The sequence below is a fragment of the Acromyrmex echinatior genome, chromosome 16 (assembly GCF_024713525.1).
Source record: "Acromyrmex echinatior isolate Ae372 chromosome 16, ASM2471352v2, whole genome shotgun sequence".
NCBI lineage: Eukaryota > Metazoa > Arthropoda > Insecta > Hymenoptera > Formicidae > Acromyrmex > Acromyrmex echinatior.
Genome location: NC_141867.1, coordinates 2,877,131 through 2,894,622, shown reverse-complemented (window position 1 = coordinate 2,894,622; position 17,492 = coordinate 2,877,131). Strand labels below are relative to the sequence as shown.

The following is a 17,492-nucleotide window of genomic DNA, read 5'->3' as shown; positions in this document are numbered from 1 at the left end:
TCAGGACGAAAACGAGAGATGGAAGAGAAATGAGTCGGTATCCTGCGAAAAAAATTTAATACACAAATATAATATGTATGTATATATACATATACATATGCACACATATGTACATATACGTAAGGTCTTTTTCTTTTAAAAGAATCGAATAATAAACATTTTTTTAAAAGCTGCAGAATATCACAGTATAGAGACCTTCCCGAAATTAATGAAGGAAGGTACATAAATTCATTTTTCATTAATGTACATATACACATTTATACAGTTATTAAAACTAAGAATTTGCTCGTTAATCGTGCGAATCCGCTTGACTGTTAGAACAATATTCATCTTCTGTATGTAGAACGATTTCTATGTTATGCTCGGGATCCTCTTTCATGGTTATGTCTATATTTTGCTTCGCAGCCTGTTGACAATAAGATTCATTAAAATTGATGGATTAATTCTGATTTTTCTTGTCTTCTAATAATCTTTCTCACCAAGTCCAACGAAGCTAAAAAATATCTGGCCACTTCGTAAGGACTCTCCTTTTGAATGACATCGTCGAAGTTAATTCTTTGTTGATCACTCGTCTTCAGAGTGTCCATAATCCGCGTCGTGTAATCACGAATACAAAACATCGATCTTTGTTCGGCGTCACATAATTTGGGCTGTATCATCTCGTGCCACTGATCGACGGTTTCCTGAAATCACAATTCATTCTGTTAGCAATCTACAACTAGTATATTTCCGCTCTTATTTATTGACCGTCGATTAAAATGACTTACTGATAAAAAATGTGAATCTGAACGAAACCAAACGTCACAAAAAGTTTCGTGCGGTGAATTCGGTGACATGTCCATAGAACTGTGAAATTCTGAAATCTCCTGATCGGTCGAAGGCGTTATATTACCGTCGACATTCGTCGTTACGTCAGCGTTGATATATATATCCGATTCGGTATGTAATCGAAATCCTAAAAGATCCGATTCTGCGTTCGTCACTTCTTCGTATCGCAAGGGATCATCTTCTCGTATGCACTTCACACAAGAACGCAAGTTTTTATTAAACATACTTGATCTATCTGGAAGACGAATAATTTAGTATGAATTAATAAATTTGTATTGGACGATTTCAATTAACAAAATATAACGGATTTACCTTTTTGCTTTAAAGAAAATGAATTTTCCAAAATATGCAAGAGATTTTTTTTCATTATACTTCGTCGTCTTTTACACGATGCGTGATTTCGTTTCAACTGCAAGTAAACAGAATATCACCAGGTTATTATCAGAAAGAAACATCGCTAATTATCAGTAAAATTGTAATATAACATACCAATTTTGGAGTAGACTTTAAAGTGGAAGATTGCTGCCGTGATTTAAGTTTTTTACTTTCATTCAGAGGAGTCTTTTTTACAGAATCGATACATAAGTTTGTTTGCGTTAGATCTCCATTTGTATCGTTTAACATCGCTGAATCGTCTATCGATGAAATTCTAAAATACCAGGAATTTCAAAATTCTAACAGATTTATTACATTAACTCTTTCGTTACGTTCGTGAAACATATTATATGATATGGTTATACCAATTGTGCGCGCTCGTTCAAAAATGATTACACCTAAATCATATTTAACTACCTATGCATATTACTCTTATGATCTTAGTGATAAGAAAAGAGCATTAAGTAATAAAGTAAATAAGGCTTCTCAAATATCGAAATCTGCCAATAAGATGTATGTTATAATATATTAAAATGTAAGCGCTTATGCGTCGAGCAATTATAGTTACTTGTAATAATGAAAGAGTTAAATAGCATTAAAAATAACAAAAATATACCTTCTTCCTTTCGAATTCACCGACTCAGGTGGGCTATCTAATACACTGCCAACGTCTATACAGTGCATATTTTCGTTGATATTAGTGTTCAAACATTGCTCTTCCAAATCATTGTTCGATAAAATAGTATTATCAATATTAGTTAGTATCGGTGAATTTGAATGGGATGGTGTATTTGCAAATGTCTGACTCAGAGTATTCATGAGAGTCACATCGTGGCAATTATCATTTGAAATATTCGTTGGCGTTTTGACAAGCGTATTGTCAGTATTTCTAGATGTAGAGAGATTTTGTTGGCTCAACTCCAAAGATGTGGTCAAATTAGAGATCTCTTCTTCTGACGAATTATTGTCTCTTTCGAACTCGGAGAACGTGTTAACATTTTCATTATTATTGTTGTGTATAGTAGAATCCAATGCCGAAGTATCGCACGAAAATCTGTACGAATTCGACAAAGACTTTTCTTTAACAGAGACGTCGCCGCAATAAAAATCTGAAACACAGGTAATTCTAAAGAAATATTCGACTAAATCGCAAATTTATTTTTATATTTATTTATACTTATTGATCTATTTTCCATTTATTATTAAAAATCTATTTGTATAACCAACCACATACCTTGAGGCGCAAACTCATCGACCAATGTATCATCCATACTTAAATTCTGATTGCACCTATGAGATATTAGGCATGATTAGTTTATCCAATAGAAAACTGAAATGAATGAAAAAAAGAAATAAAAAAGAGAAATACTCACCGGAAATCATATTTTTTGCCGATAACCTCCCCGTTTACATCATAAATGTCGATAGATACGTGTGCGATACTCTTCTCTAATTGAGTAAATCGACGGCTTTTAGATTTGGCCGACTCGTGTGCTATATGATTCTTTTTAATATCGATATGTTTGTCTACATCTTCTGCAAAATTGACAGTTTTGAACTTGTGAAAACATACATCAGTCATCTTTCTATCTCTCTTTTTAGTAGGATTCTTTGTCGCTTCTTCTTGCCTGAAAGGCAGTTTTATACGTATTACTTTAAGCTAGTAATTTTTAATTAATTAGCGAACTAGAAGATTCTTTCTCTTTCTGTTACAATTCTTTAAATCCTAATTAGTATTCATTTTAAAATTTTCTTAGCTGACACTTATGAGTGAACTGCCCTTTTTCATATAATTTTTCAGAATTACTGAATTAATAACTTTATAGCTTTTTAAAAAATTATTCGGATTTTTTACATAAATTGGAACACTTTATAAGCACAAAGAAAATTTATATATATAATATATAGAGTTATTAATTCAGTAATTCTAAAAAATTATATGAAAAATTTTTATCAGGACAGTGCACTCATAAATGCTAAAATTTTAAAATAAATACCAATTATCTTTTCTAGGATTCTTTATTTATAAATCCTAAAATATTCTAAAATTTCTAAGATTTCTCATTTTTTAATTTTTTATAAAATCTTATAAAATCTGAAAACATTAAAGGTATTTAAAAAAAATTTTTTTTTTCAAAAATCAAAATAAAAAATTTTAGAAATCTTAAAACATTTTAGAATTCACATATATCAAAAATTCTAAGAATGTAGACTTTCTCAGTATTTCTGTAATGTATTTCTGATTTGTATAAAAATTCTGAGAAAAATTTTTACCAGAAATATATTTTTAATTAATACTTTAAACTTTTGTCTAAAGTTAACAATTAAACAATTTTTTTTTTAATTTAAAGATCAAAATCTAACAAACATTATCTAACAAATCTAACAAACATTAACCAGTAACCTAAAGAGTAAACTAGCAGAAAAATATTTGTCATAAACAATTTTTCAATTTTTTGAAAAAATGTTCATCCTGAATTCTCAGATACCAATTAAATTAATTATTAATTGGGATTAACATTAAGATAAACCACTTACTCTTGAGTTGATAACACATCTCTACAATACTCGACTTTAGTCCAGAGAGAATCAAGTCTATGCACATAGACAGCCGTGGAATTTTGTAAAACAAGTCCGGCATCGCCGAAACTTTTATTACACGTTGTATTGAACAAAGAGCAGTATTGTTCCAGAGTCTGCAACAATAGGAGAGAGAGTATTATTTCAATACATATCGGATTACTATCACACTGACATAAGATTTTATTATAAGCATACCTGAGCAAAAGGAAAATTCCATTGTGCCAGCTCTCTCACTGGCTTCGTAAGTTGTAAACCGATGTCTTGCACGGTGACCATTTTTGCCGTTTCATAAACGTCACGGCTATCCACATAGGAGTCATAAATCTATCAATCACTGTTTAAAGAAGCGCCACTCTCACACCTTCGACAACGTTATCTAGAAACTGATAAGACGATCGAAGTCCATTAACAAAAAGAAACAGAACACTATTTGCAAAGTCTGTTTTTTTTATCACTGCAACTACAATTTTTATCCGTTTTCGCTAAATATCAAATATATATATATTTATTTCACTGTTCCAAACATGTACATTAATTCAATTAATGAAAAAACAAATGTTTCACTGTAGAAAAACAGGTAAACGGCAGCTAGCGTTTTGTCACTTTGGCGGGATACCAGACACTCTAATGTCTAGTCCATTGATCGAGAGAAAAAAAGATAACACAAAAAGTGACAGTCGACACAGATAATTGAACAAGGGGTTCCTTGTTCAATCGCGTGCAGTCTCTTTGCTTTTCAGAATTCATACACATCCAATTATATTAGTCCACAAACTAGAACACTTTCCCTAACCTCACAACAACAACATTCGCTACAGGAGTACAGGCTACAGGCTGTTTAGAATATTTGGACATAGATCGTGAGAGTAGGTAGTCGAGCGAATACGTTTCCGAATCCGATCCACCTATCGCTCACAGAAGTGGCGCGTCGTGGACATAAAGTCGCGTGCGAGCCAATCGCAACACGCGACTGACCGCGTTACCCCCTCCCTTTCCCACCATCGAATCGCGCTCGCGTAATGGCAGACCAGCCTATCACGGCGTTCGGTGATCGACTTTTGAAATTTGAATTTGTGAGTGCGTACTTCAGTCCGATATTTACCTCTTATCGAAATGCACACGCTCTTCCAACACGGCGTTCAATTATCGACGTAACGCTTTCTTGGATTCTAAACGCTGCGATAAAAAACGACGCAGTAAGTAATTATATTAAGTTCTCGTTATGTCACAAGGTCTTTTTTTTTTCAACTAAACTAAATACGCGTAACTTACGTATTTATGTTATGTATTATGGAATTATTTGGAATGTAGATTCCTCGGTCGGAATTGTTCAATTATTCCCTAGAGTTATATGTATCTATTATATGTATCTATTTTCTAGAGAAAATGGAATTCCAATTGGAATCCATATGTATCCTAATACATATGTATTCTCTGCGTTTAAAGTGAAATATGTTTGATATTTGGAAAGTAAGAAGGAAGGTTTTGATCCAATGTAAAACATCTTGGACGAGTCTCACCAACTTCGATTAATTTAATCGACCGATTAAATTTTAGCATTGCCAACTGCAAAATTGAAAACATAATATTTTAATAGCTGTGAAAACAATATCCGACATTAATATAATTCAAATAATTAAATGAATTAATTTTATATATATTATATTAATTTATATTATTATATTATTATATTTATTATATTATTAATTTATATTATTGTACTTATTTATATTATTATATTATCATATATGTATATATATATATGTATGTATATATATATATATATATATATATATATATATATATATATATATGGCAATAACAATCTTATTAAATCGTTCTTAGTTCTTCAAGTACCAGAAAATTATGTTTTCAGTTTTACAGTTAGCAATACTGAAATTTAATCGACTAAACAAATTAATCGGAGTTGATGGGATTGGCTTGTTATTTTCGGAAAAGATAAATAAATAGCTTAAGACAAGTTTGAGATAGATATATTTAGTATATACAGCATAGATGTTCAAGGAACGTCCTAAAGATATTCAAAGAACATCTTTGTCCTTTATTCTCTAAACGTCCCACATTGTTAAATTTATAATATCAAATTATTCCCAATTTGAAATGTTTTTAATCATTTCTAGAGCCACTGCTACTATTCATAGAGCATGTAATATCATTAATTCAGCCCAGGTTTAAACCAGGTTGAAAACGTCATTAGATAACGTAATGGTATCATTATAATTAAATATTTAATCCTTTAAAATATTTATATGTTTTTGCATTTAATTTTGTTCATTTTACGTAGCAGATTTCAATATTCACTAATTTAGGATAACGCAAGCGAGTCCATTATTAAGTAAAGTGTGCTGTACGAATAGATTGAGAGAAAGAGAAAGAGAAAGAAAAATGGAATGAGTTCGAAAGATAGTTTCAAATTAAAGGTAATTATTTCGCAAAAGAATTATGTTATTAACTGATGAAAATTTTTAAATCGAATGAATCGCGTTAAGAAACAATAATATGTATGCATTGAAATGAAACCAACGTTTTAACGATAGAAGGTGCGATATTGCAATGAACCGTGATCGACGATCTCAAAGTTAGTTTGAAGCTCCACGTCGCTGAATGAAGTCGAAGTATGGTATCGTGACTGAATGAAGTACAGCTATTTCGACGAAGCGCCGGGATTCATTGTTGTCGAGCCGTTAACCGGATTCAGGTGTTGGACGGAGAAACCGCGAAACCGCGTTCTTGAAACTGGTTCCAGGGTGGTGGACGCGACGGGGGTAGTGGGTCACAAGGTTGAGAGCAATTGGGGATGGAAGGGGAAGAGAACGAGCGCGCGCAAATCGCGGGGAGGGGTGCACGATAGATATATTTCCCGTGTGTATGTACGTGCAGTGCCGTATTGAGACATGGGCTCAGCTCAGGACGACTAATGTTTAGAAGTATGACAAAATAGAAAAAACTTTTATTCAGTCAAACGTTGAAAAATATTTAAAAAGTTAGGCAATATTGAAAAGAATTTGATATCCACAAAGCTTGAAGTGTGTTGAAAAATATCTAAAAAATTAAAAAATAGAAAATACCTTTGCACGTAAAAATGGAAATATATTAAAAAAATTTTTACATCTCAAAATCGAACTTGAGATATATTTGTATATTCCAGGGGTGACTTTATGTGTGTTATAAAAAGGCATTCGAAATATTTTCGTCTATGGGCGCAAAACAATTTAACGCGGCACTGTGTTTATGTATTTGTGTGCGTGTGTGCGACTCTCCCCGATTTAGGCACGATAGTTTAACGGCGACTGTGATAGCGTGCACCAAATTCGCATCCTATCTTGGATAGGCCAAGGCTGAAAGGCTCTCCGAACTCTTTCTTAGCTTAGACGCTTTTCTATCCGCATTTCCTCTCCTTCTCTCTTTCCTTCCTTTTTTTCCTTCTTTCTCCTGTCTCGTTTCATTCTATTTTATCTTCCGTTCGTTCTTCGCCGGTCTCTCCCTCTCTTTCTTTCTCCCACACTCGCGCTCCTCGTCGTCCGCCTTTGGACACGCGACGGCGCGTACACACGCAAGCAGCTCGCGCGTGACACACGCGAAATAGCGAAGGAGAGAGAGAGAGAGAGAGAGAGAGAAAGACGGACGGACGGACAGTGCGGGCCCGTTGTACACGTACGTGTATGTCGAAGGTGCGCGCGCAGAATCGGCGGCAGAGCAGCAGGCAGGCCAGCGGTAGCAGCGGGAAGCGAGCTAACCGGAGTATAATCGTTGTCGTCGTCGCGGTGTAGTCGTGTCCTCGTCTCTCCTCGTCTCCCCGTTCGCCGTCATCATCGTCGTCGTCGATGCGCGGATGTCGTCGTCGCGGTTCGCCGGTCGCTACCAGCGGTAACGCGCGCTACCATCAACGTGAGCTACCAGGTAGCGGTAATCGGTGTTGCGGCCTTGCCTATATGAAAAAAGGCATCAAGGAGAAAAGGCCGCCCCGCACCGTCGTCGTCGTCGCTGCCGCTGCCGCCGCCACCGCCGCCGTCACCGCCGCCGCCACCGCCGCCGCCACCGCCGCCGAGAACCATCACCGCCGTCGTCGCGTCGTCGCCGTCGTCGCCGCCGCTGCCGCCGGCGCAGTCGATACCACTAGTAGGGTGGGAGGAAGGTCCGACGAGACCACGAGGAACTGAAGAGCGCCGCGAGCGAGACAGTTCCGCGCTCTCGGTACGCCGTACGACGGCAGTGGCACCCCTTCCCCGGGGGTAAGAACGTGCGTGCGTGCGTGCGTCTGTCTGTCTGTCTATCTATCTATCTGTCTGTCTGTCTATCTGTCTCGGTTCGTCCGTCGTTCCGCGCGGAAATACAAAACGAATTAATCGACCGCGAGTGTATGCGTGCGTGTTTCCTCACGGCTTCCTGAATTGTCTTCACTTGGCATTCCTGCATTCGCTCATTCTCTCCTCATCTTCTCTTCTTTTCTCATCTTTGAATTCGTGTGCTCTGATTTTCTCTCGTTCGCGCTCTCACCGCTTCCCCTTCTCACCACCTCCGCCGCTACCACGGAGGAATTTCTGTATTCTCTGTCCGCGACCCCGGCCGTGACAGGTCGACATCTCTCCCCAGCTTGTCGCTCCGCGTATATCGAATCGCCGTCCTCAGTCCTCACCATCGTCATCCAGCGCTGCTGCGGTGGAGGTGGCGGTGGTGGTGGTGGAGGCGGTGGTGGTAGCAGCGGCGACAAGCGGCGGCGAGTGGCGACACAGTGCCACCTCCTCGATTCTAGGGAATCGAGCGGTTGGTCGGTCGTGGAGAGCGCGAGAGGTGCGCGAGAATGTCCGAGAGAGCGGCCTGAAAGCGCGGATTAATGTGTCGGTCGCGTTTACAAGACGTGAGGCGCGAGCGAGAACGAGAGAAAGAGCGAGAGAGCGAGAAAGCAAGAGAGAGAAAGAGAAAGAGAGCAAGCGAGAGAGAGAGAGAGAGAGAGAGAGAGAGAGAGAGAGAATGAGAGAATGAGCGAGTGTGCGTGAGTGGAGGAGGGGAGGGAGAGTGTTCACGAGCGCGCGCGCGGGGGTAGTCAGAGAAGCGCACGGCATAGCGAGCGAGTTTATTTTTAGTGGCAGAAGGTGAAGAAGGCGGGCGAAGAGCACCGCGCGGAGTGGTATTAAGCGGCAGCACAGTGGCCCGATGAAGCGGCGTATGTGACATCGGGTTTTCCTCTCTCTTGCCACCGTCGAGGAAGAAGAGACACCTCGCAGACATCTTGCTGCCACCGTCCACGGTGAGTAATATGTCGCCACACTGCCGTCGGCCACCCCCACCCATCCCTCTGTCGCCGTCACCACCACCACCACCACCATCATCACCACCACCACCACCACCACCACCACCACCACCACCACCACCACCATCACCACCACCACAACCACCACCACCACCACCACCACCACCACCACCACCACCACCACCACCACAACCACCACCACCACCACCACCACCACCACCACCACCATCACCACCACAACCACCACCACCACCACCACCACCACCACCACCACCCGCCCGCCTTTACCTCCTCCTCCTCCTCCTCCTCTTCATCATCAACCCCTTCTTCCTCTTCCGTCTCCATCTCCTCACCCTCATGCGCCCCTTCCTCTCGTCGAGGATTGATTCGCCATTCCACCCACCAGGACACGAGCCTCCACTATTTCCACTTCTCCCTTCTCTCATCCCTTTCTTTTCTCTCTCTCTCTCTCTCTCTCTCTCTCTCTCTCTCTCTCTGTTGTTTTCTTTTTCATTTAAATATATTTATTTCTCTCTCTCACAATCTTGTCTATTTAGCTATGTTTACTCTTCTCTTTCTCTACCTTTTTTTTCTCTTCTCACTCATCCTTTCTTTATTGTCTCCCCCGTGCCATTTATTCATCCATCCATTTATCTATTCGCACCCGTACCCTTCTTGCTCTTTGTCGCTTTACTCTTTTTCCTCTGTTCCACCCTCTCTCTCTCTCTCTCTCTCTCTTTCGCTCTCGCACAGGGCACCTCAGGGCAGCTCCTCGTAGACCATCGTCCACTCCCCACATCCCCACCAACCTCGCGTCGCCCTCTCCGCTTCGCCGTGGAGTTACGAAAATTATGTAACGCGCTCGATCCGGGCGTTTCTTGTTCCGCTCTCCTTTCTCATCTTCCTCCTCTGGATATCACAGTCTGCTCCCCCACGATGCCCGTCTGTCTCTCCCCGCTGTTCCTCTCCCCTGCGTTGTACCGTTCTTCCGAACATTATTTCGGGAGTGCCAGCAGACCTGCCAGCGGACCCTGAGAGCGAGCGAGAGAGAGAGAGAGAGAGAGAGAGAGAGATATGGAGAGAAAGAGGGAGAAAGAGTCTCCTGCATGACGCGTGCCCCGGGATCGGGCAGGCGCATTGTCGGGGAAAACCGACTTTCGATCAGGGTACGTATTATGGAATTATTCGGAATGGATTCCGTCAGGAATTGTTCGATTATTCCCTAGATTTCTATTGTGTTCTCCAGGGAAAGCGGAATAATTCCATTCAAAATCCATTCCGAACGAATTCCGTAATGCGTGCTTTGGGAAACCGATCGTGCCACGAGACTCATCGCTGGCGACCGTTCGAGTCCGCGATTCGCAGAAAATTGGCTCGCGACACTCCGTTCTAGACGTATACGTAATATCGTCTAGCTTGAATAACCCGGATGCCGTTTCGACAATTTCGAGATCTTACGTTCGTGCGAATGACGGACGACGAAGCATCTTTGTGCCCCTGGGAACAATTTCTGATTGAAAATGGACGAATTAGAGATTCTGATCATAGCATTCAGAATTCTGGTTACCTCAACCAGAATTATAATAGATTCAACCAGAAAGTTTTGATTTGTCCATTTTCAACCAGAATTCTTATTAATGTAACGAGAGACTCTTTTCCTATATTGAGGAGACTGTCTGATTAAACATGGATGAACCAGATATTCTGATCATAGCAGTCAGAATTCTGGTTATCTCAATCGGAATTTTAATAGATTCAGCCAGAAAATTCTGATCTGTCTACTTTTAACTAGAATTCCTATTAGGACAACCAAACTCTTTTCCCAGTGTCCGAATCCTCCCGAAACCTCGACTGGTCACGCGGCGCAAACGTGAACGCTGACCAGGAAAGATAGATAGAGAGAGAGAGAGAGAGAGAGAGAGAGAGAGAGAGAGAGAGAGAGAGAGAGAGAGAGAGAGAGAGAGAGAGAGAAAGTTAATCGATACTCTATGTTTTAGAAATTTTCCATTCGCGGTTTTGCAAATAGGAAGCGTGCAACATCGATGTCAGATTGTCTTCACAGTGCAGGGACTCAAGATTCATTCACTCACGTTAATAACATCCGTTCAATCCGAATGGACGCTCAACGAGTCGTCCTCCGCGCGATTAATCATGGAGTCCTGGATTTTGCGAAAGAGACCGAGAGTCGGCTGATTTGCACGCGTGTATCGCGTGTCTCACGTGGGCGCGATCGGTTCTCCACGCCTTCGAGTCGCGTGCATGCAACATAAAAGTCTCTCGTTGGCTTCCGGCGGCATAGATCCCTCCGCGCAAGGGTGCGAGGTCTCTCGAGGGTGGCTTCTCCTTTTCCTCCCCCTCCCCTCCTGTTCCTCCCTCCCCGGCCTCGCTCCCGACTTCTATCTCTTTTCTTCCCGGAAAGAGCAGGGTGAGACAGGGACTGAGAACTTTTTTTCCGTTCGCCATGCAAGCTCATGTATCATCAACTTCTGGTCAGCTCCGACTGTAATACGCGTGAGGCACAGTCGAAGACTCGCCTTTGTCCCGCTTTCGTGGTATCGACCCGATACCACGGGTGACCTAGACTCACTTGCCGAGGAAATATACCCAACCTTTGACAGCCGCTCGTCCGCTTGCTCTGCTCGTCCGTTCGTTCGCTCGCTTGTTACAGCGAAACCGGCCCCCGAATCGATAGGAGGGTAATAATTACGCACGTGCGAACCTCGCGCGCACGACGACGACGACGACGACGACGACGACGACGACGACGACGACGACGACGACGACGACGACGACGACGACGACGACGACGACGACGACGACGACGACGACGACGACGACGACGACGACGACGACGACAAGGACGACGACGACGATGACGACGACGACGACGACGACGACGACGACGACGACGACGACAAGGACGACGACGACGATGACGACGACGACGACGAGGACAAGGAGGAAAAATGCGTTCCGGATAGGATAGGAAATATACTTAAATAGGGAGGTCGTTAAGTTATTTCGGTGCTGCCGACGATGGTCGGAATTTGGTATTGAACCGCTCTCTGCACGCGCTATCTTTTCTCGTCTGCACGGCGATTTAGCCAGAACCTGGTGTATTAACGCGAGGAGAAGCGATCACCGTTTATTTTTCCGCCCATCGCAGAGCATCAAAATGTTTGGCGGATTACTGTACGCCCCGCTGTTGATGAAACTTGAACACCTATACCCCGAGTGCGTGCCGACTTATAACGCGCGTTGCTTTTTGGGCGAAATGGATCTCTTGAGTCCTGTTAAGTGAAATTTTGACACTCGTAATGATGGATGGTGGCGGGTGGAAATATAAATGGCTGCGGGAAGGTGATGCGAAAGAAAAAGAAAAGGGAAGAGAGGATTCTCTCTTACTCTCTTGCTCTCTGTTTCTTCTCTTTTTTTTTCTTTTATTCCTTGACCTCTCTCTTGTTTCCTTATATACTTGGTCCTCGTGGCGCTGGAAGTGTGATATTATTTGAAACGGAATAATAAATTTGCATATTAGGGTGGGGAAAGTTTGCGAGCGACAGAAATACTGATTCATATCCACAGTCGGCTAGTATTAAAGTTTTCTAGAACTCTCGGCTAATGTTAACATTGACGCTATCGCTACATCTTGCACGAATATCTTGAAGAATACAAGAATAGAAATTGATTTTTCGCGCAACGAAATAATATCTACGATACGTAATCTCATGCATCATGAAAACGTGTTTCTTACGCTTGTCATTCCAATATCTTTACTACATGTACATGGAATTTTTTTTTAATGAAATAGAATCGTAAAGCTATCAAAAGAAAGGTAAAACCGTAGACTTAGAAAAATATTATTCTACTGCCAAGAAAAATAAGTATTGTTTACTTTTTTTAGATAACGGTTATCTTCAACAAAAAATATTTTCTTGATGATAGTTTTAAAATATACTTGATACAAAATTTAGAATAATTAATTATTATGAATTCAAAATAAGAATTTTGAAAGAGTGACTTTATATAATAAATGAATTAAATTGTGTTAATTTAATAATTTTGGTTGAAATGTTAAACTTATTAGGATTCAGAATGTATTTTGAATAAATTTTATGCTTGTGATGAACTTGTGATATTATAAATTTGTGAATATATGAACTTTCGAAATACTTGAAACAAATAAATATTTGCATATAGTATTATTTTTCTATATACTATATTGTGCATTCCAACTGAAAAAAGTCTGGTAACAGCTATTTCTCTCTCAAATGTATTTTATTTAGTGTTAATTCAAGATTTAAATATTATCAAATATAAAAATGGTAACTAACTGTTTGATAATAATTAGAAAAGTAAGACAATTTTTTAGTTGTGATTTTGTTTATTTTAACCGAACGTTTGAAGTTATTTCATCAAGTTTTAGTAACTATCATTTAAGCTCGATTATTATTACTGGATTTTTTCGATATGCCAAACAACACTAAAATAAAATCCGTGATGGTTACTAAAATATATTAGGTGTTGGAATTAATTCGTAGCGTTTTTTAATGAAAGAATGTTATTTATTTCACATGAGCATTAAAAAATACATTAATGAAAGTACTTCCCATTACTTGTAAAACGCTACGAATTAATTCCAACACCTAATATTTTGTTTAGTGTATTGGTGCAATATTTAATATTAATAAAATATTAATAAAATAATAATAATAACCAACTGTTTGGTTTAAAAGATAATATTTATAATTCATAATTATATTAATAATTAAAAGATAATATTTAAGAGTAAAATTAACGTCGGTTTGGTTATTTTAATTAAATATTTGATTGAAATTATTTTACCAAAACCTTAGTAACTATCACGTATGTTTGATTATTATTACCAGACTTTTTTCAGTATGCCAAACTCGCGACGAAGCAGCGGGATGAAAATGATTTTTGCTGGGACGTGTGCCAAGATATACAATACGAAGACCGATTAAGGGTTAATAACATCGCCGATATGACTGCCATCAAGTGTTTCCAGTAGTTGTTTATAGGATGTAGAATTGCAGCATAAGACCCTAAACCGCGGCTGATGCCTCGTTCCCGGGAGATAGAAAGCCGAGCATAGCGCTGCAAGTAGAAATAGACGGTCGTTGTCAGACACGCGCCTCGTGAAGGCAAACGGAGCAAAGAGGTGGGAGAGGGCCGCCTTTGATTCGCCTTTGATCGATTAATCAATGTTGAACGTTTCCTTTATTTCCGATCATTCCCTTCGTATTCGCGATACTTTTTACTTAAATATTACAGCTACTGCTGATCGCATTAGACTTTACTGGAAACGGATTACTCGCATTTTGCTGAATATAAATTGTTATTATTATCTTTGGTTGCGTAGAGAGTCGATTTGAATTCGTGTATGTGTTTCCGCGTAAAAGCTCCACGGTTTATCCGTATCTTTTGCGAAAGAACAGCGCATAGGTTGTGCGTATGCAGAAACGCGAAGAGCTAATGTGTTATCGGGAAGCCGGTTAATAATTCACGCTCTTCTATTCTCCGCTCGCAATGTGCGTATTTCGGGTACATATCTCTTCGTGTGGTATACATATATATATATATATATATATATATATATATGTATATATATATATATATGTATATACACACATACCTACTCGCGGAGATAGACGCCCGGCTCGAGCCCGTTCACGATGGGGAATTTCACGTACCGACGAATTGTTCCTCAGTCTTTGGTCGCAGGATTATAAATAACATACTTGGCAATCTCTTTCCGTTATCGGGCTGTGAACTGGTTAAAAATATATACGAACGGTATGACATATCTAACAGTTATAAATAAATCGAATAACGTTTATATCATCCGCCAAGTTGTGACTATTATTTGTAACACACGCTGCAGAAGTTGCAATGCATGCGAGCATAACTTCGCAAAATGAGCCAACTCGCAACTTCAAAAGTCCATTTTTTTTTTTTTGGAGACGAAATTCAGCGAACGCGATGAGCATTTGATACTTTGAAGAAAAAAAATGTTTCGTATATCGTTAAAACTTGTCAGATGTAATGCTGATTAAGATCGACTGAAAAATAAGTTGTTTTCCGTTTGTGCATTGTTAGATGTTGAAAGAACCAATGGTAATCCAATTCCATCAGTTAAATACATTTTGTTATTTTTAACTTTCATGTGTGTCAAAATGTCGTCAATCAATCCATTTCTGTGGGTGAATTGCTTAGTTTCCAAATAAACAAGGTATTAACGTACGTACTCATAAAAAAATCGATCGAAACTACCTCTCACCGATTTTGATGAGCTTTGGATATATTGTTGTAAAATATTAAAAACATTAAACTTATGTATTTTTGATTGTAATATGTATTACTTATTTCAAAGTTTCGGGGTCGAAACAAACCCCTCGAAAATAACGGATTTTTCATTTGCGATAAATGTGAATATACTATTATTAAGAGTATAAAATATGTACCATAAAACTTTTGTATAAAACATTTTTTCATATATCTCATAACTTCGAAGATATATTCGCTGAAAATAAAATCCGTTATTTTCAAGGAGTCCTTTTGACTTTTAAATTTTGAGATAAACAAATAAAAAAATATGAGTCTAATATTTTTTATGCTCTATAATGTATCCCAAGCCTATCAAAATTGATGAGAGACAATTCCAGCTGTTCCCCTGTTAGTAAATAATAAACTAAATTACAATCAAATTTACATTTTTTTATTTTACGATTTAATTTTAATTAATATAATAATAAAATAAAATGATTTATATACATAAAATAATTTTGTTTTATTATTACATTTTCTTGAGTTAAATTTGACTCCATTCCATTGTTTTAGTTGTAAATTACGTATTGAATAGGAGCAGTGGCCTATAGGAATTACAAATAACTTAAATTGGCTATAATTTGACATAAATTTAACAGTGTGCAGTTAGTTAAAGTTAGTTTATTAAAAAATATTCACAGTTTCTTGTTTTGCCAATCCTCGATACTCGAGACCGTTCTTAATGGCTTTAAGAGTCGGCTTTAAGTTTCTCCCGTCTCTATTTTCTGCCGTTGAAAACATTCCTGGATGGTCCCAGGACACCCGATATAGTCTCTATATATACGGCCGTTAATATAGGGGGTTCGATATTTACTCGCGGATGAATAAACCACGCGAGTCGCGCTCGAGAAAGTTAAAGAGAAAAGCGGAAAGGGAAGACAAAGAGAGGCAAAGAGAAAGAAAGAAAGAGAGAAAGAGAAGGGAGAGCTGGGTGCCTCATCGGCGCGGCGCACACTATGTATGTATTTCTAGCCGCCAAACAGTGGAAGAGCATATTACACATGTCTTGGTTATTTTTAATCTCCGACGAGATACGTACACGCCCTCTTCCCCCTCCACTCCCCCCCCCGCGGTCCATTTCCCCCCATGCACCCTTGTGAGTATTAAAAGTTACATATCTGCCACCTAGTCAAATTTTTCATCTCGATGATTCGCGACGAGCACCAGACGATAACGGTTAAAAATACCGCGGTTACTTCCCCCGTGATTTCCATACGGCCGACTGGTACTCTGGATTTACGGCATAAATTAACGACCCGATCTACCTCCCCCTACATCGAAACATTGCGCTCATTGCAATAACGTTAAACAAACATACTGTGCAATGAAACGTGCGACTCATTGACAGCGTCCATTTAACTTGCATCCGGCACTCATCGCGACTGGGCGTACTTGTTTTAATTACGTCAATTACTGGTTAAATCACTTAGTACCGTCTGCGCGGCCTCTAAGCGAAATAGTTAATGAAGGCGAACGAGCCGCAGTATTTTGTTATGATAAGCACGCTTTGCTCGCACAATTATTTTTTATTCTCGTAATTAGTTATACCGTTAAACTTAAAATGTTATCGATACATAAATTTCATGAACAAGTGAATGAGGTCATTAAGCGGTAAACTGTGCCTTTAATGGTTATTATAGGAGGTTCTGAAGCAGTCCAATCAGCTACGCTAAAAGCTGTAAGGATATAAGTGAAAACGAGCTTTTAAAAATTCTGTCCATTATGTATCAGTTTGGTGGTCAGTATCATAACAGAGAACGTGATAAGGGATTTCAATTTTTAAGCGGTTTTGTGTTATATATTTTATTTAAATGTTATGAGAAAGCACATTTGGACTATACATACACGGTATTATTTCAAGCTTGAATTTTGTGCTTTATTCTTTTCTTTCCCTTTAATTTTTAAAATAGGTAGGTGGGACGCTCAGAATTCCAAGAAAATTTAATTTCTAGAATTATATTTTTTAATAGTATTATATATATATATAAATATATATATATGTAGAACTTTACATTAATAATATCCTTATAAAATAAAAGAATGTAAAAATGACGAACCTTCAAACTTTAAAACTTCTGGACAATAT

The 17,492-nt window shown here is 39.0% G+C and overlaps 2 protein-coding genes across 22 annotated transcripts in view; one reads left to right on the top strand and one right to left on the bottom strand.

The window, feature by feature from the left end:
• PMCA (plasma membrane calcium-transporting ATPase 3) overlaps positions 1-17,492 on the top strand; it is a 192,607-nt gene that overhangs the window by 76,731 nt on the left and 98,384 nt on the right. For 8 of the 21 annotated variants that reach the window (XR_015547710.1, XR_846671.2, XR_015547711.1 and 5 more), the window contains exon 1: positions 8,209-9,055. The exons of 1 other annotated variant lie outside the window; for it this stretch is intronic. The gene's annotated coding sequence lies outside the window, so the exon portion shown is untranslated. Of the gene's footprint in view, positions 1-4,865; positions 4,983-7,714; positions 8,172-8,206; positions 9,056-17,492 lie in introns of those variants that run through there. 12 more of the 21 variants (XM_087414424.1, XM_087414425.1, XM_087414418.1 and 9 more) reach the window with 10 other exon arrangements.
• LOC105150085 (uncharacterized) lies at positions 41-4,649 on the bottom strand. The gene is made up of 10 exons (XM_011062934.2): positions 3,982-4,649; positions 3,742-3,899; positions 2,577-2,831; positions 2,438-2,493; positions 1,820-2,312; positions 1,318-1,477; positions 1,141-1,237; positions 768-1,063; positions 480-683; positions 41-406 (listed from the first exon to the last, which is right to left on the bottom strand). Exons 1-10 carry the CDS (start codon positions 4,060-4,062, stop codon positions 290-292), a joined length of 1,917 nt encoding a protein of 638 aa, XP_011061236.2. The 5' UTR covers positions 4,063-4,649; the 3' UTR covers positions 41-289.